This window comes from Acipenser ruthenus, chromosome 5 (assembly GCF_902713425.1).
Source record: "Acipenser ruthenus chromosome 5, fAciRut3.2 maternal haplotype, whole genome shotgun sequence".
In the NCBI taxonomy this organism is placed as follows: Eukaryota; Metazoa; Chordata; class Actinopteri; order Acipenseriformes; family Acipenseridae; genus Acipenser; species Acipenser ruthenus.
This window is the reverse complement of record NC_081193.1, coordinates 44024048-44046328: the sequence shown is the minus strand read 5'-3', so window position 1 is coordinate 44046328 and position 22281 is coordinate 44024048. Positions and strand designations below refer to the sequence as shown.

The following is a 22281-nucleotide window of genomic DNA, read 5'->3' as shown; positions in this document are numbered from 1 at the left end:
CCAGAAGCGAGTGGTGCAGTCCTATTGTTATAGTGGCCAAGAAGGACGGCACTAATCGCTTCTGTGTCGATTTTCGAAAGGTCAATGCTATCGCCAAGTTCGACGCCTACCCCATGCTTCGGATCGACGAACTCCTCGACCGACTGGGGACGGCCAGGTTTATCTCAACTTTGGACCTGATGAAGTGATATCCCTTTAACCCGCGATTCATGTGAAAAAATGGCATTTTCAACACCGGATGGTCTGTTCCATTTTAAAACCATGCCGTTTGGGCTACATGGTGCGCCTGTCGCCTTTCAGAGACTGATGGACGAGTTGTTACATCCCCATCGTGATTATGCGGCAGCTTATATTGACGATGTGGTGATATATAGCTCCACCTGGAGAGAGCATGTAATTCGAATTACAGCCGTCCTTCAGTCTCTAAGGGCTGCCCGGCTGACAGCCAACCTAAAAAAATGTGTGTTTGCGAAATCTGAAACTCAGTACTTAGGATTTATCATTGTAAACGGACAGGTGAAACCCGTAGCCACCAAAGTCCAGGCTTTGGTGGACGCCCTCGGTCCCCAAAACTAAATCCCAGGTGAGGTCACTGTTAGAATTGGCTGGTTATTACCACCGCTTTATCCCCGAGTATGCCACCGTGGTCAATCCTCTGGTGAACCTTACTAAGAAAAGTGCACCAAATTTATTCAAGTGGTCAGAAGAGTGTCAGGGGGCGTTTGAGACCATTAAGCGCAAACTGTGCCAGGCTCCTGCGCTACTATTACCAGACTTTAGCAAGAGATTCCTCCTCCATACTGACGCGTCAGAGGTTGGTTTGGGGGCGGTCTTGTCCCAGAGAGTAAACGGGGTGGAGAACCCCATTCTTTACATGAGCAAAAAAATGCTTCCTAGGGAGCGCAATTACTCGGTTGTAGAGAAGGAGTGCTTGGCCATTAACTGAGACATTCATTTGATCTAGTCATGGACCACGCCCCACTCAGATGGTTAAGCACTATGAAGGATAGCAATGCCCGGATAACTCGGTGGTATTTGGTATTGCAGCCTTACATGTATCGTATGGTACATCGTGCAGGGAAAGATCACCAAAATGCAGATTATTATTCCCGTTAGGGGGGAGTAATGGGGTTGGTAGGTTTGGCCGAGTGTTCCTTCGGCTCCACTCTGAGCTGTGCGATATGTGACAAAGAGAGAGTGAATTCTTGTTTTAGATCTCCCTTCCGACCGGTGAGGGCACTGGGGAGGAGGAGCAGGCGGAGCCGCGGTGCGCAACGTCACAGACCCGGTCGGGCAGCACGGTGGCAATCACGCATTGGCTGACGGCGGTTGCCCTCGCTGACCAATGGGGACGGGACGGGGTGTACAAAAGGGGGCGTGGCCCGGGGTTCTGTTCCTTCTGGCAAGGTACCGTGTGTGTGTGAGAGAGAGAGAGAGAGAGAGAAAACAAACTGACAGAGAAACCAAGGAAGGGAGTTGGAAGATGGTTCATTTGCGCTTGTGGATTACTGTGCTAACCCTTCCACTCTTTTGTATTATAGAGCACTAACGGGACGCTCCGGGATTCCGTCGGAGGAGCGACAAACCCGGAAGTGCTGGGTTTTTTTACCCCCCGTGTTTTCCCGGATTACAAAAGAAGACGGATTGTTTTGTTGTTTTTGTTGTTTGTTTATTTTGGGACTGCAACCCCGTTTTTCATAACGGTGTCGGGTTACACATTGTTGTGTACCCCGACTTCCCTATTGTTTATTATTATTATTATTTTGAGTGCGCGCTGGCAAAGCAATAAAAACCCAGATGCTAAATTGAAAGGACTGGAGTCGATTCTTTTACACCACACAACGCCTATCCTGTCACACGCTGTTTTCAGATTGCACTGCTAAGGTCTTCTCTCGTTGAACAACGAATGAGCACTGACACAAAGCGAAATGGGCAGAGATTTGTGACTCATGCCAAAATGAAATCTGATCAGAATGAAAGCTCGGAAAATCAACATGCAGTGATTATATTGATGTTAACCACTTCAACACCATGACGTACACACGTACGTCAATTGAAAACCGACTTGCAGTACCATGCCGTACGTGCGTACGTCAATTTTCCAATTATATTATTTGATCGGTTTCTCAGTCTAGCGTTGCAGGTTTCATTCTCTAAAGCAGTGCTAGTACTGTGGAATGTGCAATGAAAGTTGGGGGAGGGTCAGGTGACATTTTTATCCAATTGAGTGTCATGTAGCAATTCCAGTCTATAGCTGTGGGTGTTTAGAAGGCTGAGATATATTGCAGGAAGCCATTCAGCTTTTACAAGTATATATGTTTAGTTATAGTTTATATAGTTTTTAGCGAAAGCTAAACATGGAAACGTACGTGGTCTTTCTATAATGAGCAACGGGAGTGAAGTTGGTTCGGAGGATTTTGATACCAGCGACAGTGATGCTGACTTATCACTCAGCGATTATGATGAAGAGGATGTGGAGCCAAGAACAGTAGAAACTGTACAAACAAAAGAGCATGCAGCTACTTTACTGGTAAGCCAGCTGCAAACGGGAAGCTGTTTGCTTTAAAATGGCAGTGCTGTGACGAAATACTATCAAAACACAGCGCTGGGTACAGGCAGTGCGGCAGCCAGATCCATCACAATGCCTGCGCAAAGTAGCTGTGTACACGCATTTGTGACTATCCCTCCAACACAAGGGAAGCAGACAGGGTCTGCTACAAAAATGAAAACAAAAGAAAAGACAAAAGAAAAATGTGCAGTGGTTGCGAAGGCAATCCCGGGTTCTGTTGTATTGAACATTTCAATAAATGGCACAGAGCAAGTCGATACTGGCACACGTTTTGATGTTGTTTGATTTTTATTTGATAATTACTGTTTACTGATTATTATTATTATTATCGTTATTAGCAGTGTTTTTGTTTTCATTGTTAAAAAAACAATGTTTTTATCTCTATATTGAATAAAAAAATAAAACGTTTTCTCTATATTGAATAAAAAAGAACAAAAAAAAACATGTTTTTATCTCTATACTGAATATGGGTGTGTAGTACACAGCAACATAAAGGGTTAATGAAAAACACAGTTTAAGTCATTTATTTGTGTTTTATTTATCATATGTTAACATTTTATAGCAATTACAGGTTTGAAAACATTATTATTATTATTTTCAAAATCTGGTACCAGGGAAGGGGTTTCATTTTTACATCTGGAGTTGAAGTGGTTAATGGTGGCCAATAGCAGCCAACAGAAACAGAAGCAGTATGAGGAAACAGAATGCAAGCAGCACGAACTGTGCTGAATGAAAGTGTATTTGAGAAACGTTGCACTACTGGACTGTGTGAGTTGATGGAATGCATCCATGTTTGGATGAAAAGCAGTTTAAATAAGTCCTGGTACCCAGTACCGGCAATTAATAAAATTGAATACATTTTACCGATAATGAATAAAATTGCAATAGTAAATACAGAAATGATTAACGTGCAGAGCAATTGCAATTATCGCACACATAAAGTTTAGCGCCCTTTCAATATATGTTTGCTTGAGAACTGTTGAGCCTTTCCCTACACTGAAATGTGCCAAAGGAGACACGATTCTTTCAACATATTCTTAGTGAAATTAACTTAATGATCTATGAAAATGCTATTGTTTTCAAACTTTTGAATGCAAGTGGCAGGCAAAGAAAGGCATGACAGTGTACAAGTGCATAGAGCTACAAGAAGCAAAAAAAAAGCAAGAGACACAAAGATTTAACAAATCAACAACTTAATGAAATCGAAGAAAACAAATGCTTGGGCAGCTGGTGTTTTTATTGATTTGATGTAACATAAAGAAATGGTAAATCGACTTAAAAACAGTTTGCCTTGAAAATCTAAACAGTCTGCTACGATAATGATATGCTTCAGTACGTAATTCGGCTAGTCAAGAGTACTCAGTTTTGTTATGTTAGCCTCCGTGTTAGTTTCAGTCGCTCCGTAAACATTGCTGAAATAAACCGCAATGACAGCCTGTTAGTGCAAGCATTAAAAAATGCCAATCATGTATTTTTGTATTAGCTTCTCCAGGCCAGTGGTAGTAATGCGTGGATCGTGGACTTTGTCTTTGTCTCTTTCAACAATCCTTATCTCCTTATCAACAAAAATACATACATTTTTAAATTTGTTTTTATTGCATCCGTTTTATAAGCGGGATAACACTCCAGTGCTTGTGTGTTTTGTTGCATTAACATACAGCCGTATGTTAATGCAAGACAACGCACGCCCTGTCGTGTGTTACTTCACAAGCTGCACATAAGCGCCAAACACGAAAACTACAATAACGAATACATTTCAGACACTCCAGAACTATGTATGACGGAGAGTTTAGACATTTTGGAGATATTCTCAATGTATGCATTGTCTTCCTGCATCTGTTGCTGAGTTTTTAAGGTCTCGGATTTTGGGTTTGAAATGGGATCTATAAACTAGCTGCTGCGTCCGTTTCGTAATTATGTAATCTTTCCACGGACCACCTGAAAGGAGCCATCTGACCACCAGCCAGCGGACCACAGACTGAGAACCACTGCCCTAGATGAATGCTCCACAAGCAACTGCAGAAGCTAAATCTATCAATTTTTTTTAACGCTTTGCGGTCCTGTGTCGGACCAGGTCCGACATTACAATTTTCCCTTTCCGGTTCAATGTCGGACCCTGTCCGACATCATCAAAAAGACGTAAAAAACAGGTCTCGCCGAGAGAAGCTGAAAAAAATAAATAAAAGGGGCAATACACATAGCCCCGGACATAAACAAACAAGATAGCTGCTTCTGCATCCAGCGCTCAAAGAATATCACAGAAATTTGCAGAGCTTTTCGAGATATTATAGTAATAAAATAATGACTTGGATCGCATTATTGAGGAGTTTGATGATAAAACGAGTGATCAGGAGATGATTTATCGGTATGCACGACTATGAAGAGGTATGTGAAAAATACAGCGAACAAGAGGAGGGGCGGGGCTGGAGATGCAGTACTGAGTGTCCTGTTGATATGCAGTGCCTTTTAAACCTGTTTTACTGTGAAAAAAAAATACTTTTAAACAGCGTGTCTAAAATAAACTTCACGTGTGAAAATAAATTGGACCTGACGCGCCTGATGTGCTGAATAAATGGACCGCAGAGGGTTAAGGAGTGCCTATTTCATTTAAAAGAAACAAGGACATCAGGTGAATAAAATGTCATATGTTTAGGGGTAAACCATGGAAAACCATGGGTAGGTGGTTGATACAGGCCAGGTTGATTTCCCATTGATTCCTATTGATGTAGAATTCCAGATGTGGCTCTTTTAAATTCTGAAATGTGAGGTAGAAATAATGTACTTTAATTTTACATGAAATTAATGTTTTTTGTTTTCGTACCATAAGACAGGAATTCATATGGTTTTCTTCTTTATGATGTGAAGAATAAATAGTGCAAGCATATACAGCCTGAGCAGAGCTGAGGAACTGAATATAAATAAAAGAAAACATTTTACTGCTTTGTTGGACGTATAATTCACGGGGTGTCCACTGGGGCTGTACGGATAGAACAGAGGAAGCAGAAACAAGCTGTTAGTAAGACAGTATCGACCAGAGGAAGCTCGGCCAAGGATAGAGTGATGAGCCCGGGCTTGAAATTAGGATAGAAAAGAGATCCCGACCGATAAGCTGTTCTATTGCCAAGGACAGAGCTTGGTCGAAGGTCACGTTCCTGAGGATCTGAAACATATAAAAGGGCTCTGCTCGGCAGAGGCACCTCTCAGGGCAATAGGAATAATCCAACAGCTTAGGACCTGAAAGGAGAGATAGTAAAGGGTTCCCTGACTGGTCTGGTGCTGCCCTCGCATGAGGTGAGGCACAGGCCTCCGAAGCCGGGAACGGGAAGGCATCCCACAGGGAACCTGCAACAGAGAGAGATGGGTTAGTCTGGGACTTGGGCACTGAGAGCGTAAAGCGGGCCACGTCCCGAGCAAAAGAAGGACAGCTCCTCACGTGGTGAGGTAGAATAGGCAAAAGAATAGTGTGGCCGGGGGTCCCCTCTGACTCACTTGGTGAGAACCCCCCTAGTGCGAGGATGAGGTAGCGTGGCTGACCTGAGGTCGGGGGAGTGGATCTGCATTTACCACCCCAAAGGATGGACCCCCGGCTCCCCGCAGAGACCCTCACCGTGAGAGAAACAATAGAGTCGCGCTAGTGCATAACATAAAAGAAACAGCTGGAAAAGATGGGAAAGGAAGGGACATATGATACAAACTGGAGAGGTTAAAATAGTGTTAGTGTGGTATGGTTATGTGATTACCTGCCCCTCAGTGGAGAGGAAAAAATCCCTTCCTAAAAGGGAAAAACCTCTGGTGGCCCCTGCGGTCAGGTAGCCCCCACTCCAGGCATGCTAGCTAGTCTTTGATGGCTATTGCTATGTCAGTAGGGGATGAACGGATGTATGAATCGGTGCAAAGTTAGCGTTGGCTCATGAGCCGCTGAAAATGCTTTTAAAGACGACTGAATCAGGGGAAGACCGATCGACAAAATGGTTATCTGCTGCTGAGATGGTGGCGGCTTTAGCGGAGAATGTTGTATAGTAGAACATAGTACCCCCGTATATAACAGAGCTCGATAATGTAGAATAAATATTGATCCTGCTCTTGAAGGCGGTGTGGAACTTAATGTCTTGTGACTTGAGTGTAACACTGATATCTTTACCGTCGATTATTTATTTGGTAAAATACCTGAATGTTATTGTTTAAACTATGTTTTCAGTTGGTGGAAATGGATATCTTCTATTATTTGCTTTTGAATGTTTGGAGAGAGTGTGGTGCCTAATGGTAGAGGCTGAATGAGAACCGGATGCCATTGCTGATGCTAAATTGTACTCGGGCTATGCTTGATGATTCCGTGCTGTGTAAAAAAAAAAAAAAAAAAAGTAATAGAAATTAAGGATCCGAGGTTGCCGAGTGTAAGTTATTGCAAATGTGCGATGATACAGTATGAAAATATCTTTAGTTCAGTAGCAGTGAAACTGGAAGTGTACAGGGTGGGAAAATCCAGTACGAATAGCAGTGTGAAGCCTGTTTCCAAAATAAACTTGACAAAAATAACAACTCAGCCATTTCTTTTAGTACTTGCAAGCAGTCTTAAATTAGAACTGTACTTGAAAATGCTCTCTTTCAGAAAAATAAATAAAAATGAGCTGGAAAATAGCTTTGAAAATCTAGCCCTTAATGTTGCAAAAGTATCGAAAGTAGAAGCCATATGTGGTCGCTGAACTTGATTTCTAACTACAGGCGCGTGCTATGGACCATTGAGGGCGGCTGATGCCAGGTTGTAAGTGGGAACGTCAGCTGTGGGGACCAGAAGTGCTGAACCAAGATGGCGGCCATGACTGGAGTGGTGAATACTGGGCTTGATAGAGATTGCTGCAGCTTTGGAAGCAACCTCTTTGTCCATATTGTTGAGCTGTGTATTAATTGAAGCAACTGAGACAGTGAAGTAGTGAATGAGGGAATTCATGTCCTCAAAAATGTTGTTTATAAAGCTGAAGGGTGGGTTTGTTTCAGATGTGTCTTCTGGTTGCTGTGCTGGGAGGAGACGGTGACCATGACTGCAGAGGAGGGCGGTGCTGTCGCCTGTCCTGAAGCTCTGGGCGAGCAAGTTTGCGGAAGTGTACTCGAGAAGCAGGCAGCATGGTGTAGCAGATATAAAATGTGCAATAAATATTGAACGACGCCATACTATCGCTTCTAGTCAGGATGTTAATATTGTTGTTGTTTTTTAAAAGTTAGGCGAAGGGGGCTCCCGAGTGGCGCATCCAGTAAAGGTGCTCCACGTGGAGTGCAGGATGCGCTGTATAGTCTGGACGTCGCGAGTTCGAGTCCAGGCTATTCCACAGCCAACCGTGGACGGGAGCTCCCAGGAGGCGGTGCACAATTGGCCGAGCGTTGCCCAGGGGAGGGAGGGTTAGGTCGGCCAGGGTGTCCTCGGATCACCGCGCACCAGCGACCCCTGTAGTGTGGCCGGGCGCCTGCGGGCTTGCCTGTAAGCTACCCGAGAGCTGCGTTGTCCGCCGACACTGTAGCTCTTGGGTGGCTGCACGGTGAGTCCGCAGTGTGAAAAAAAGCGGTCGGCTGACGGCACACGCTTCGGAGGACAGTGTGTGTTCGTCTTCGCCCTCCCGAGTCAGCGCAGGGGTGGTAGCGGAGAGCTGAGCTTCAAAAATAATTGGCCATTCTAAATTGGGAGAAAATAATAAAAATAATTGGCAACGACTAAATTTATAAAAAAGAAAAAAAAAAGTTAAGTGAGTGGCCAATCCTTATAAAATAGCTGCTCCGGAGGCTGAGCCTGCTGACGGGGGCGTTTTGATCTCTGTAATGCCGGGGTAGCAGGTCTGGTTGCTGGGAGAAGTCTGCATTAGAAGTAGATGGTACTGACTTTCCATCTGAGAAATGAATGAGACATTGTTGAGGAGAATCTGGCAGGGAGGTTTCCTGAACTGAATTGTAGTTGGTTCATGCTGAAAATTTTAAATTTTGCGCAGAGAACGGATTGCAACGTATGCAAGAAAGCAAAACACTAGACAGAGAAGGAGTGTGAGAGCTGCCCAGCAACCACCCCCTGAATTTTGCCCTAAGGCTAACATAAGAAATAACTACAATTAAACATGCAGACAAACTGTACTTACACACATCAGCAACAAAACAACCCACACAAAAAAGCCTGCTTCATTGGCTTTTTTTACTTCTAAAATAATGTATATCAGTTTAAGTAATTTAAAGAGGTAAAAATTGTGAGGAAGTGTGACCGCATGGTTGAGTGAAACTGCAGCGCTATGGTGCTCAGCTTGTTTATTAAATAATAATACAAACAAAAGGTTTAAATAGAGCACCAAACACTAAACAAAAGGGCACGTTGGCCAAACAAATAAACAAACAATAACGGAAACAAGTATATTTATATATATAGCAATTGTTTTTCTCTCTCTCTCTCTCTCTCTCTCTCTCTCTCTCTCTCTCTCTCTCTCGGAGGATTGTGGGTTGTGGGAGGAGCTTGCGGAGAGGAGGCACGCCGGTGCGGTAGGACCGGGAAATTTAAAAATATTTATTTCTTTATTTCTTTCTTTCTTTCTTTCTTTCTTTATTTATATATATATATATATATATATATATATATATATAGTTGTTATTTGTGGGGTGTGTGTGTGTGTGTTTGTTAGTTAGTTAGTTTGTTTATAGGTTAGTGGTGTGTGTGTGGAGATCCCGTTATGGGATCTCATTCAGGAGGGTCGGGGGCTCTCACTCACCGACACGGGGTACGGTGCCTGCCTGACCCCGGGGTGTCGGTGGAGGAGTGCCTGCTGGCAGTAGGAGAGGTGGTGGGTTTTGAAAATATTAGGTCAGCGTCAAGAATGAACAAAGCGCTGGTAATATTTTTAGCGGAGGTGACGCTTGTAAACAGGCTGGTAGAGGAAGGTTTCACAGTGAAAGGTGAATTTGTTCAGGTTTCTCCCTTGGTGACTCCAGTAACTAAAGTGATTATTTCTAATGTGCCCCCGTTTCTAAAAAACGAGTTATTAGAAAAAAATCTGTCTTGGTTTGGTAAACTTGTGTTCCCAATTAAAGATATCCCTCTAGACTGCAAAAATAACAGCGTTAAGCACGTAATGTCATTTAGAAGACAGGCGTTTGTTTTATTAAATGATCCCAATCAAGTTATTAATGTGGCCTGGAATTTTAATGCAGAAGGGACTAATTGTGTGGTGTTTGTTAGTTCTGAAACGATGAGATGTTTTTTCTGCGGCGAGCAGGGACACCAGAGGAAAACCTGCCCGAGAAGGGAGGCTAGAGCCGAGACAGGACAGGAGCAGGGCAATGCTGGCGGGGAGGAAGTAGGGGCTGTTGGGGGTGAGCGGGAGGAAGAGTCGGCTCCTGCATCGCAGCCGCAGCCAGAGCCCGTGCAGACCAAGGAGGAGGCGACTCAATCGCGGAAGGAGACCGGAGCAGATCCACCAACGCCAAGGCCTCGTACAAAGAGGGTTAGCCAGAGCCTGTCAGTGACGGGTTCGGAGCAAAATACAGCAACTGCTGAGAATGATGAAGAACCATTCAAGGAAGTAGTTAAGAAGAAAAGATTTAAACATAAGGCTGCAGAGCTGCCGGATGGTAGAGCGCAGCAGGTGCAGAGCTCCGAGCCCGCGCTGACAGTGAGACTGCAAGCTCCAGCCGGGGCGCCAGTCCCTCATAACGCGGGGGAAGAGCACACAGTGGAGGGCGAGCTGGGTGCGGTGCAAGACTCTCCGCTGGCTGAATCTCAGCTGCCTGTAACAGTTGTGGCTGGAGAAAGGGAGGAGGCGGCAGAGGCCGGTGCTAAGGAACTGAAGGGAGCAGCAGAGGAGTTGACACTCGGGGGCGAGCAGGAGGACAGCGCGGATTAGATGGGAGAGGAGCTCTCGGACTCCTCGCTTATCTCAGACATCCCCGATAGCCAACCCGCCAGCAAGAAAAAACTATATACGCTGGAGCAGGTAAATAATTTTATGAAAGAAACAAAAGGGAAAAGAGGGGTAGAAATAGAGCATTTTTTCCCTGATCTAAGATTATTTCTCCACTCTGCTCATGTTATTACAAGGAAAGCAACAATAGAAGAATTTGATCAGCCCAAACGGTACAGATTTTTAAAAAAATTGTTCAGAAAATTAAGAAGGATCTGAACAATGGTTCAAAATTTCATGTTTAATAATGGCTGTGTTTTATTCTTTTATTACTTGTTTTAGTCTGTTGGGTTTACTTTTTTTTAGCCGTGATGGAAAAGTGTGTTTTTGCTTCTTTTAATCTAAACGGCTGTAGACAGTCTTTTAAGAGGGCACAGCTTTTAGAGTTTTTAGAGCAGAAGCAGACGGGGGTGGTGTTTCTGCAGGAGACACACTCTGATCATGAGAACGAGGCGGCGTGGCGAGCGGAGTGGAAGGGGTTGTGCGTGATGAGTCACGGTGTCAGCACTAGTGCAGGGGTGGCTGTGCTTTTTAAACAAAATCTAAGGGCAGTTTTACTAGATATGGAAGAAATAGAGAAGGGGAGGATTTTAAAAGTAAGAGCCAGGCTGGGCAGTACGGTGTATGTTTTTATTAATGTTTATGCCCCCAATAAGGGGGGGGGGGGGGACGAATTTTAATTTTTAAGAAATTAAAGCAAGCTCTTTTTAATATGAATAGTGATGATGTGGTGGTATTGGGAGGAGATTTTAATTGTACTATTGATTTTAATATTGATAGAAATAATGAAGAACCGCATCCTCAGTCCTCCAGAGAGCTGGCTGCAGTGTTAGAGTCCAGTGACCTGGTTGACGTTTGGAGATGCTTGCACCTTAATTCAAGACAATACACCTGGTCTCAGTCTCATAAAAACTGCATATATAGAGCAAGACTAGACCGTTTTTACATTTATAAAAATTATTTAAATAAATGCATTGAAGCAAGAATCATCCCCAGTAGTCTCTCTGACCACCACTGTCTATTATTTACAGCAATAATTCAATCAGAACCCCACAGAACATCTTATTGGCATTTCAATATAAAATTATTACAAGACATAACATTTAGACAACAATTTAAATTTTTTTGGATAATTTGGAAAAAAGAAAAAACACATTATAAAGATGTAAGACAGTGGTGGGACATTGGTAAAATACAAATAAAATGTTTTTGTCAACAATATACTATAAATGCAACCAGGTCACTGAACGCAGCTGTGAGAGAGCTGGAGTTAAAAATCCTCCTCCTAGAGGAAAGTCTAAACTCAGATTTTAAAGAGCAGACCCTGGAGTACCTAAAAGAGCAGAAACTTGCGCTGGGGAGCTTGCTGAAGGAGAGGGTGAAGGGGGCGATCGTGCGTTCCAGATTTGTGGAGCTGAGAGATATGGATGCCCCCACCAGTTTCTTCTTCAACTTGGAAAGGAAGAGAGTAGACAACCGACAGCTGTGCTGTGTCAGGACTCCTGGTGGGGAAGAACTGCATACCCACGAGGAGATCAGCACAGAGGCGGTGCGTTTCTATAAGGAACTTTACAATAAAGAACAGTGCAATCTAAAGAACACTGAGCAGCTGCTCCAGGGGTTACCCAGCCTCAGTGATGAAGAGCAGGCTCAGCTGGACGCACTGCTGACCTACCAGGAGCTGACCACTGCTGTCAAGCAGCTCTCCAGCGGAAAGGCTCCAGGGATCGATAGACTGCCAGCAGAATTTTATAATACTTTCTTGGTCAATAATAGGGGAGGATTTGCTCCAGGTTCTGAGAGAGAGCCTCAGCCACAAGGAACTGCCTCTCAGCTGCCGCAGGGCAGTGATTACACTGTTGCCAAAGAAGGGAGACCTTTGTCAGCTAAAGAATTGGAGACCTGTGTCACTTTTATGCTCCGATTTAAAGATTTTATCTAAAACAATCGCAAACAAATTAAAAAAAGTAATTGGAACTATTGTACATATGGACCAAACATATTGTATACCGGGTCGCTGCATTTTTGATAACCTGTTTTTTATTAGAGATTTTTTATATGTAAATGATATTTGTGATTTTAATGTAGGAATGGTCTCCCTGGATCAAGAGAAGGCTTTCGATAGAGTCTACCACACCTACCTCTTTAAAACCCTGGAGGCTTTCGGATTCAGCCCTGTTTTTATCTCTTATATTCAGCTTTTATATTCCAACATTTTTAGTATTTTAAAGATTAACAATGGGCTGAGTCAACCTTTCCCAGTGTGCAGGGGTATAAGACAAGGCTGTGCCCTGTCTGGTATGCTGTATTCGTTGGTTATAGAGCCCCTGATGCACCAGCTGAGGGGCAGGTTGGCTGGATGGACAGTGCCCTCCTTGCCCTCCACACCCTCCCCTGCCACAGTGAAGGTGTCTGCCTATGCAGATGATGTGACTGTGTTTGTGAGTGGGGATGCTGATGTGCAAGCACTGCAGCAAACTTTAAATGAGTTCCAGAAAGCATCGTCTGCCAGAGTAAACTGGGCAAAATGCAACACTTTCCTGTCTGGCAGCTGGGATGAGGGCACCCCTCCTGTCCTGCCTGAAGGGCTGGAATGGAACAGAACAGACATTAAAGTGCTGGGGGTGTACCTCGGAACGCAGAATTATATGAGAAAGAACTGGGAGGGTCTGTTGGACAGGGTGAGGGGGCGGCTGCAGAGGTGGAAGGGACTGCTGGCCCAACTGTCCTTCAAGGGTCGGGTGCTGGTCATTAATAATCTGGTGGTCTCTAGCATGTGGCACAGGCTAATGTGCTTGGACCCACCCCGAGGCCTGGTGGAGGAGATCCAGAAAGTGCTGCTGGAGTTCTTTTGGAACGGGAGACACAGTTTGAGGCCGGCAGTTCTGTACCTCCCCAGTGATGAAGGGGGGCAGGGGCTGGTCAGCATTGCCAGCAGGGTGGCAGCCTTCAGGCTGCAGGCGGTACAGAGACTCCTGTACACTGAGGAGGAGGCTCATTGGAAGAGGCTGGCTTGTTTCCTCCTAAATAGAGTCGGGGGGCTGGGGTTAGGTAAACACCTGTTTTTAATTGAGAACACCAGTTTTTGTAAAGCAGGACTTCTTTTTCCAGTTAAGTTCCTCCAGTCGATGACGCTTTGTGCCAGGTTTTTAAAAGTAGGTATAACCAGGATGATCCATCTGTTCAATCTTGAGCTCTCCTGCTGGTTAACTGCCTCCCAGCTAGCTGCACAGCTGGGCTGGCACTCCGAGAGGCTCGCAGAGAGACTGATGGTTGAGCTGAGGGGCTGCCTCTCCCCACGGCTCAGGGAGGTCCTGAGGGAGGAGCTGTCCAGAGGCACAGAGCAGAGACAGTGTTCCTTATTCCCTGGGGTGATTGTGTCACCAGCAGTAGGAGAGGGAGGAGAGGGGGGTGGAGAGAATGGAGGGACATTGCTCACTTTGCACAGTGTAGAGGAAATTGTTTTTCATGCAATGAATAGTAAAATTATATATAAATTGTGTGTTAAAGCCATGGAGTACAATAGGCTAAGGGGTCTGGTAGATTCCAAGTGGAGAGTTCACTTATCTGTAAAGGAGGGGCGCAGGCCGGTGTGGAGGGTGCTGTACAAGCCGCCCCTCACTAAGAGGGTTGGGGACCTGCAATGGAGGATTCTCCACGGCATTGTGTCCACGGGCAGGTTTCTCCACAGAGTGGACCCCAGTATTAGTGAGCAGTGTGCTTTCTGCTCAGCAGAGGAAACCATTTATCATGCTTATAGTGAGTGCGAGAGGCTGCGGCCACTTTTTTATTTACTGCAGGGAATCCTGAACGTTCTAGGGGTTGTTTTTAGTAAGGAGCTTTTTATTTTTGGGGTTATGTACAGTTTTAAAATGAAAAACAAGTGTGTTCTAATTAATTTTTTATTTGGACAGGCAAAATTGGCTATTTTAAAGACAAGGAAAAACCAGCTCTCTGGTTCTGGATTGACCAGTGTGGTGGGTCAGTTTAGGGTGCTTGTGGTCAGCCAGATCAGAGTAGAGTTTGAGTATTTTAAACTGGTCAGTAATCTGGAGAGCTTCCAGGAGAGGTGGTGTGTGGGAGACGCCTTGTGTGCTGTGAGTGAGGAGGGGGAGCTCCAGTTTTTGTTCTAGTTTTTAATTTTATTTTTATTGTTTTACAGTGTTTTTATTATTTTTGGTTTAATCTGTTTTTTAACAGAAAGAAAACACAGTTTTTTTTCAATTGATTTTTTATGATCCTTTTTTATTTAAAATCTATTTTTAAGGAGAACATGATGTATTTTAAGATTTTTAATATTGATAAGTCTTATTTTTGTTGTGTTTTACCTTTATTGATTTTTAATTGGAATGTTTAATAAAGGATCTTAAAAGTCTCTCTCTCTCTCTCTCTCTCTCTCTCTCTCTCTCTCTCTCTCTCTCCACAAAACACCCCTCTGTACACTCTCCCCAGCGCAGATAGCTGCAGGCTTTTATATTCTGGCTGAGGGGTTAACTAACTCTTAATTATCTTATTACCCCTCGGCTATAGTCTGCACGAGTTTAGTAAGGATGAGCGACTGTCAGCTAGTTAAATAATCAGTAGTTGATCAGTCACACATCCACATGAGTTTTTAAAAAATATATATACAAAACAATAACAAATACGCAGCGCTTCGCCGTAATATAAACATAAATCATAATATAAAATAAATAAACAAAGGGGCGGGACACCCCGCCACAGGAAGCCACATACAAAATATTTTTGGAGAGCAGCTGACTCAACTAATGCGCTTCAATGCCTGCTAGCAAACATTACAAATATTTCTCATATAGAATTTATACAGAATGTAGAATATTGTCAAAGCAAAAACAAACAAACAATTGAAGTATATAAACCTACCTTGTATGGGTTACAATATCAGTCAAAGCACCACCTTCCAAAAACTCCATGACGACCCATAGCTCATCCCCCACAAGGTAGCTGTTGTACATGTCAACTACATTTTCATGATGGTAGTCTCTCATTATAACTACCTGAATGGAGAGAGAGAGAGAGAGAAACACATTGCAAATAATGGCTTGATTTACATGCAAAAATGTACATATGTCTCACATTTTTGTCACGTTATTTTAGTACTGTAGTACCTTTCAGGCAATTTGCGTTTACATGAAATTTTCTTTTAGGTAGAGAAATTCTCCTTCAAAAATCAACTGACCTAATCATTATTAAAATATGGGAGGGTATATTTCAATATTTCTGTCAGTGTTCCAATTTGGCTTTGCATGACTACTGATTTTGTGTAGCTTTCTTAAACTTCCCCATTTGGCCACCAAAAAAACAAAAACCCACACATAGCGTTACACAAATACAAAATAATACCAACATCCCATAAGTGAGCACTTTTCCAACAGAAGGGTAGCTTCAGCAATTCTGATCCTTGTGCTAGTCTACGAACAGACCTAAAATCCAGCACTTTAGGGTAATGACATAAAAAATATCCATTCAAAATGTTTAGTAATGTTTTCATAATACTGGTGGTAAATCTATAATAGGCTACCCTACTCACCCACATTTCCCACTATAGAATACTCATAATAATAATAATAATAATAATAATAATAATAAATACCTGCATTCAAATTCCACAGGGACAGTGTAAGGCTCTCACCTGCAGAATGTGGTTATTTTGTTGTTGTTGTTACTACTGGGGCTTCAGTATACTGGTAGTCCATACAAGTTCAGTACATGCCCCAGTAGATGCTAATCCACCAGGGCATTTTTGTAACTTTCTAGAAATTTGTCTTGCTGATGTTAAGCCCCATATTTGTCTTTTTGAACAAATTTGATTTCATGTTTTTTTTCTTGTGAAACAAATCTTGCCCTATGAATTAAGTTTAAGAGATTTTACTTCAACATACACGTGGTTGCTAAAGCCTGGTACGTGCAGCAATAATATAGCAGACTGCTGGCATCAATTCCTAGCTATGCTAATGTAATACATTTTGGGGTACAAACTTAACTTTTTTGTTCTTGGTTGGTACCCGTGATAGATGCTACTTAAGACTAATGTAACATGAATGGCATATTATCTTACAGCTAAGGCACTGAAAAGTTTAAGCTTAAAGCAATCAGCTATTTAATTATTTATTTATTTGCAAAGGGCTGCTATTTTTTTTGTATTTTCTTTTTATTTGTAGTAGTATCAGTATTTTTATTACCTTTCTATAAAACTACTACATTATAAAGCACTATAATTTATTTTAGAAGTCACCTGCAAATGGCAATCATTTCAAAAGTTGAATAATAAGTGTCACATTTTCTTTTGTTATTTATTTATATATTTGTTTCAACTTGGTCATAGATGCTTGCCAGGGCTACTTTCAGATCTCAGTAATTAATAAAGAATTGCTTGGTACGGACTTTAGTTGTAGTAGAAAGTTGTGCAAGGTTAATGCGTCACAGCAGAAGTCCTGCACATGTAAATCACTGCTACACGTGTGGAATGTGGCTGGGTCTTGATTGATTCATTTATTTTCAATCAAGTCCCAACCACATGCTATATAAAGGAAGCCAAGTCCTTCCTTTGGGGGTGGTGTGTTAAGGAGAGAAGCCAGTTCAGCAGGCATTGTTCAGCCTGGCCCTTGTAAGTGTGCATATTGTGTGTGTGTGTGTATATAAATATATCTATATACTGTATATATCTATATCTATATATCTCTATCTATCTATCTATATATATATATATATATATATATATATATATATATATATATATATATATATATATTTGTGCATATCTTTAGCATTAGAAGGCGATGTATATACACTTTTTAGCTGTACCATTTTCTATGGCGTGAGAAATGTGCGTGCTATGTCACATTCTCACAACAATGAAGAGAGAATTTGGAGTATCTAAACTGCATTTAAACCAAGACAATGTTAACTAATGTACAAGGTATTTTACATGTATACATGATAACTAATGCATATAACTATATTATAGTACAGTTGGCTGTGATTAAATACAAAATAGTACTCCTGAAAGATGAGGGAGAGTTTCCTACCCTAGCACTGCAACGCAGTCCTGACCTAAACACCCCCCAGATTCAAACTCATGCTTCCCAGGGTGAAAGGCATAAAAGACTAGTGCATTAGCCTGCTTCACCACCTTCCACCTTTAGGTTTAAATTAAACTGCTAAGAAACAAATCTTAAACGGTTATTCCATCACTAACTGAAGAAAGCAATGAAGCTACCTCGAGCAAATAAGCTCACAAACCTCGTTGAAAAGCAGTTCCCTTCTCTGTTGTTTCCTGAGGTCCATTTTCTTTACTGCAACCTGCTTGCCGGTGTGCTTTTCTGTAGTGATGCACACAATGCCAGTGGAGCCTTCTCCGATCTTGATGAAGTTCTCCAGGTATTCCCGGGGGTCACCAGGGTTCACCACCAGCTGAAGTGCCGCCCTGAACTGTTCGTGGGACACCCTCGAGGGCTGCTGGTCCGAGGAGGAACCCCAGCTCAGCGGAGGGTAAGCACCAGGAGGAATGTAGGGAGACGAGGGCTGGGAGTAAGAAGCTTGAGCCCCATACTGAGAACTGGGCTGTGCAGGGGGGTGATGGTATGGAGATGGTTTGTGGTATGTCGGGGGGTACTGGTAACCACCTGGGTAGCTTGGCTTGGTTTGACTTTGAGGTAGTTTTGTTGGGCCCCTGGGATATGTTTCTGCACCAGGCACCTGTGGGCTTACATCTCTCTGTGCTCTTTCATAATCCACCTACAAAACAACAAAACAATTAATTAAGAATTGCTGTGCTGTGTTTAAAGTTCAAATAATTTAATAATAAAAAAAATCCACTGTATATGGGGTATATGGAGTAGTTGATCTAAATGGTGGCACACTGTTTAAATAATACATTTATCCAACAATTATATATATATATATATATATATATATATATATATATATATATATATATATATATATATATATATACAGCTCTGGAAAAAATTAAGAGACCACTGCAAAATTATCAGTTTCTCTGGTTTTACTATTTATAGCTATGTGTTTGGGTAAAATGAACATTTTTGTTTTATTCTATAAACTACTGACAACATTTCTCCCAAATTCCAAATAAAAATATTGTCATATAGAGCATTTATTTGCAGAAAATGACAACTGGTCAAAATAACAAAAAAGATGCAGTGTTGTCAGACCTCGAATAATGCAAAGAAAATAAGTTCATATTCATTTTTAAACAACACAATACTAATGTTTTAACTTAGGAAGAGTTCAGAAATCAATATTTGGTGGAATAACCCTGATTTTCAAGCACAGCTTTCATGTGTCTTGGCATGCTGTCCACCAGTCTTTCACATTGATGTTGGGTGACTTTATGCCACTCCTGGCGCAAAAATTCAAGCAGCTCGGCTTTGTTTGATGGCTTGTGACCATCCATCTTCCTCTTGATCACATTCCAGAGGTTTTCAGTGGGGTTCAGGTCTGGAGATTGGGCTGGCCATGACAGGGTCTTGATCTGGTGGTCCTCCATCCACACCTTGATTGACCTGGCTGTGTGGCATGGAGCATTGTCCTGCTGGAAAAACCAATTAATGTCAAAGCTGCCCGATTCCAGCCTTGCTGAAGCACACCCTGATCATCACCGATCCTCCACCACATTTCACAGTGGGTGCGAGACACTGTGGTTTGTAGGCCTCTCCAGGTCTCCGTCTAACCATTAGATGACCAGGTGTTGGGCAAAGCTGAAAACTGGACTCATCTGGGGGTGCTTCAGCAAGGCTGGAATCGGGCAGATTTGTCTTTGTGAAGGACGCTTGAATCAAGCCAAGTACAAGGTTGTCCTGGAAGAAAACTTGCTTCCTTCTGCTCTGACAATGTTCCCCAACTCTGAGGATTGGTTTTTCCAGCAGGACAATGCTCCATTATGTCAATTATGTTCTAAATGTTTTATAAAAATTAAAGAATCAGGAAAATATGGTGATTCTGCCTCAAGAAGAAAAAGGCTGTTCTTAACTAATGTCTGACTGTGCACCAAGACCATAGTATTTACTGTGTATATCAGAGGATCAAAGGGTACACTGATAGAATTAATTCTGTTGGAAATTGGAAGTGGAATGATTTTCAGTCTACATTAGACAATGGAGCCATAACATCTGGCTCCTTTGTGGACCACTGAGGTTATCTCAATGATACTGAGAATCATGAGATTTATTATAGCTTAGGGCCTCATTTACAAAGCATTTACTGTAAGCAAAACATGATTACCGTCCTATTTACTATTCACATTTCTGTGCGGAAAAGAAGGATTTAGTGGATGCAAAATGAAAGGGGTGGTATAGCGCCATCGCCTCATTTACATTGAATTAAAGATGTTTATGTATGCAAGGCTGCATGTTAAATACAGATAATGAGCTGACTGAACGCTGAGACAAAGCGGAGAGTATAGGCGGCAGAAGCTGTGTACCAATTTGAAAAGGCAGATATTGAAGGTCCTGTATAGCCAGAACGTGTTAATGCAACACTATGATTTATTTGGGGCTAATTGTAGGTAGACTTAAGATAAAAAGAAAATATGCTGAAATAATTTAGTTTAAATTTAAAATAATATTATATTATCTATGCGTCCTACAACAATGTGACACCTACAACGCATCATCATGGTTTGCTTTACATTACATGTAGGATTGACTAAAAACAAAAGTCTGCTAGGTATTCATTTGATTTTATTATTGTACTGTTTACGCCTATAGTACATATCTATATTTTTACATAATGTAATGTGTACAGAGAACACATTAATGTTATTAGACTATTAATATTATTACTGTTATTACTATTATTTTTTTTACTAAACAAACATAAATCGATTGAAAACATACAAATACATATGTAGTACTTTAATTAATTAATGTCAAAATAAATATATATAACCAAATATATGAATAACAAACTAATAAATGAATAAATAAATAAATACATAAATAAAACTTCCTAAGATAAAGAAACACCTCCCCAAAAGCTAAAGAAAAAAAATTAGCAAAAAATGTAAATATATTCTTAACCTCAAACAAAACAACCTACAATTGACCTACCATTGAACTCGGCTCTGGAGTTGTAGTCCTGAGAGCTACGCATTATACATGTACGCAGTGTGGAGTAGTGGTTAGGGATCTGACTGTTGTCCGAAGAGTCCTGGCTTCAATACCAGGACACTGCTGCTGTACCCTTGAGCAATGTATTGCTCCAGTAAAAACCCAACTGTATAAATGAATACCAGAATTTGTATGTAAAATAACTAATTGTAACTCGTGTCAGCCAAATAAATACTTATTATGCCTATTATAAATAGACGCGAGCACCATAGTGTTGACGAAAAACCAACCTTTATTTCACATACCTTATGATAAATACCTACCTTTATTCATAAAACCGCCCGGGATGAAAACGATGCATGTAATAAAACTAAGTGAGTATAACAGAATACTACTGAAAAAACCTACCCGACCGACCTTTAAATAAACCTTTATTGATCAGTGTCATAAGCAAATTTCAACACATGTTTTTGTGCCGAGTGTTGCTAAATCACATAGGTGGGCAAAGTCTGTTTGCCCACACGTGCGCCGGATTCTGGTGCGCTAATTGTCCGCAAAAGTGTTTTGCGATTGCCTTAGGGGTTTGCGAACGTTGCTAAATAGGGCCCAGTATGTACTAAATAAAAATATCCTGTCAACACGATTTGGTACTGCAATACTAAACATCACATCATGCAGCAGTGAGAGAACTATAAAGCCATTTAACAGTAAGTAGCCCTGTTCTATGTAGAAACCCTGCTTTTGATTGATTAGGAAAAGTTAAATCTAATGATGGCAGAAAATTAAATTACCTCTACCACACCCACATTGCACAAATTTCTTGTGACAGGACTTGTACAGTCTTCTAAATGCCTTATGACCATGCTTGAAAAGTCTCCAAGGAGAACTTCAGACATAGCCCCTTGATGTACCAGAATTGCAAATAATTACAGCCATGGATTCATTTAATCAATCAATTTCACTAGTGGTGCTTGGGGATGGACAGGGCATAAAACTGCACTGCTATCAACTGCTAGCACTACTGCTGGCTGTCAGCCAGCAGTCCCCTGATCCATGTTAGTTAAATGCACATTAATCTGAATTTGGCAGTATAATCAAGAACCCAACTGAACTGTGAAATTGAATTCTGCAGTGGAACATCATTTGTCCATTTTATGCTAAGACTGCAAAAAAAGAAAAAAAAAAGACAAATGCTGTAACATCAATTTGTCACTATAATATGCTGCAACAACCCAGTGTGCAGCTAAATCCCCACACTACCGACAATGTCTGCCAGTTCACAACAGAAAAAGGCTTTTCGTTTTCCAAACAAATGAGTAAGCACAATTGCATTTTATCACTGTAATACAAAGGTGCGCAACCAAACTTTTATCACGGGCTGCATATCCAGAAAATTAGTTTAACCTAATGTGTACAGCGGGCCACACATTTTATTTTATTTTTTTCCCAGACACCCTTATCCAGGGCGACTTACAATTGTTACAAGATATCACATTATTTTTTACATACAATTACCCATTTATACAGTTAGGTTTTTATTGGAGCAATCTAGGTAAAGTACCTTGTTCAAGGGTACAGCAGCAGTGTCCCTCACCTGGGATTGAACCCATGACCCTCCAGTCAAGAGTACAGAGCCCTAACCACTACTCCACACTGCTGCTTGGATTATTACTAAAGAATAAACCAAGTTTAACCC

The 22281-nt window shown here is 41.8% G+C and overlaps 1 protein-coding gene across 5 annotated transcripts in view; it reads right to left on the bottom strand.

The window, feature by feature from the left end:
• Window positions 1-22281, bottom strand: part of LOC117403291 (serine/threonine-protein kinase PAK 5-like) — a 130378-nt gene that overhangs the window by 17362 nt on the left and 90735 nt on the right. For all 5 annotated transcript variants that reach the window (XM_034005331.3, XM_034005332.3, XM_034005334.3 and 2 more), the window contains 2 exons: window positions 17755-18249; window positions 15376-15509 (listed from right to left, as the gene is read on the bottom strand). In XM_034005331.3, the coding sequence (XP_033861222.2) occupies window positions 15376-15509; window positions 17755-18249 (629 nt within the window). The remainder of the gene's footprint in view (window positions 1-15375; window positions 15510-17754; window positions 18250-22281) is intronic.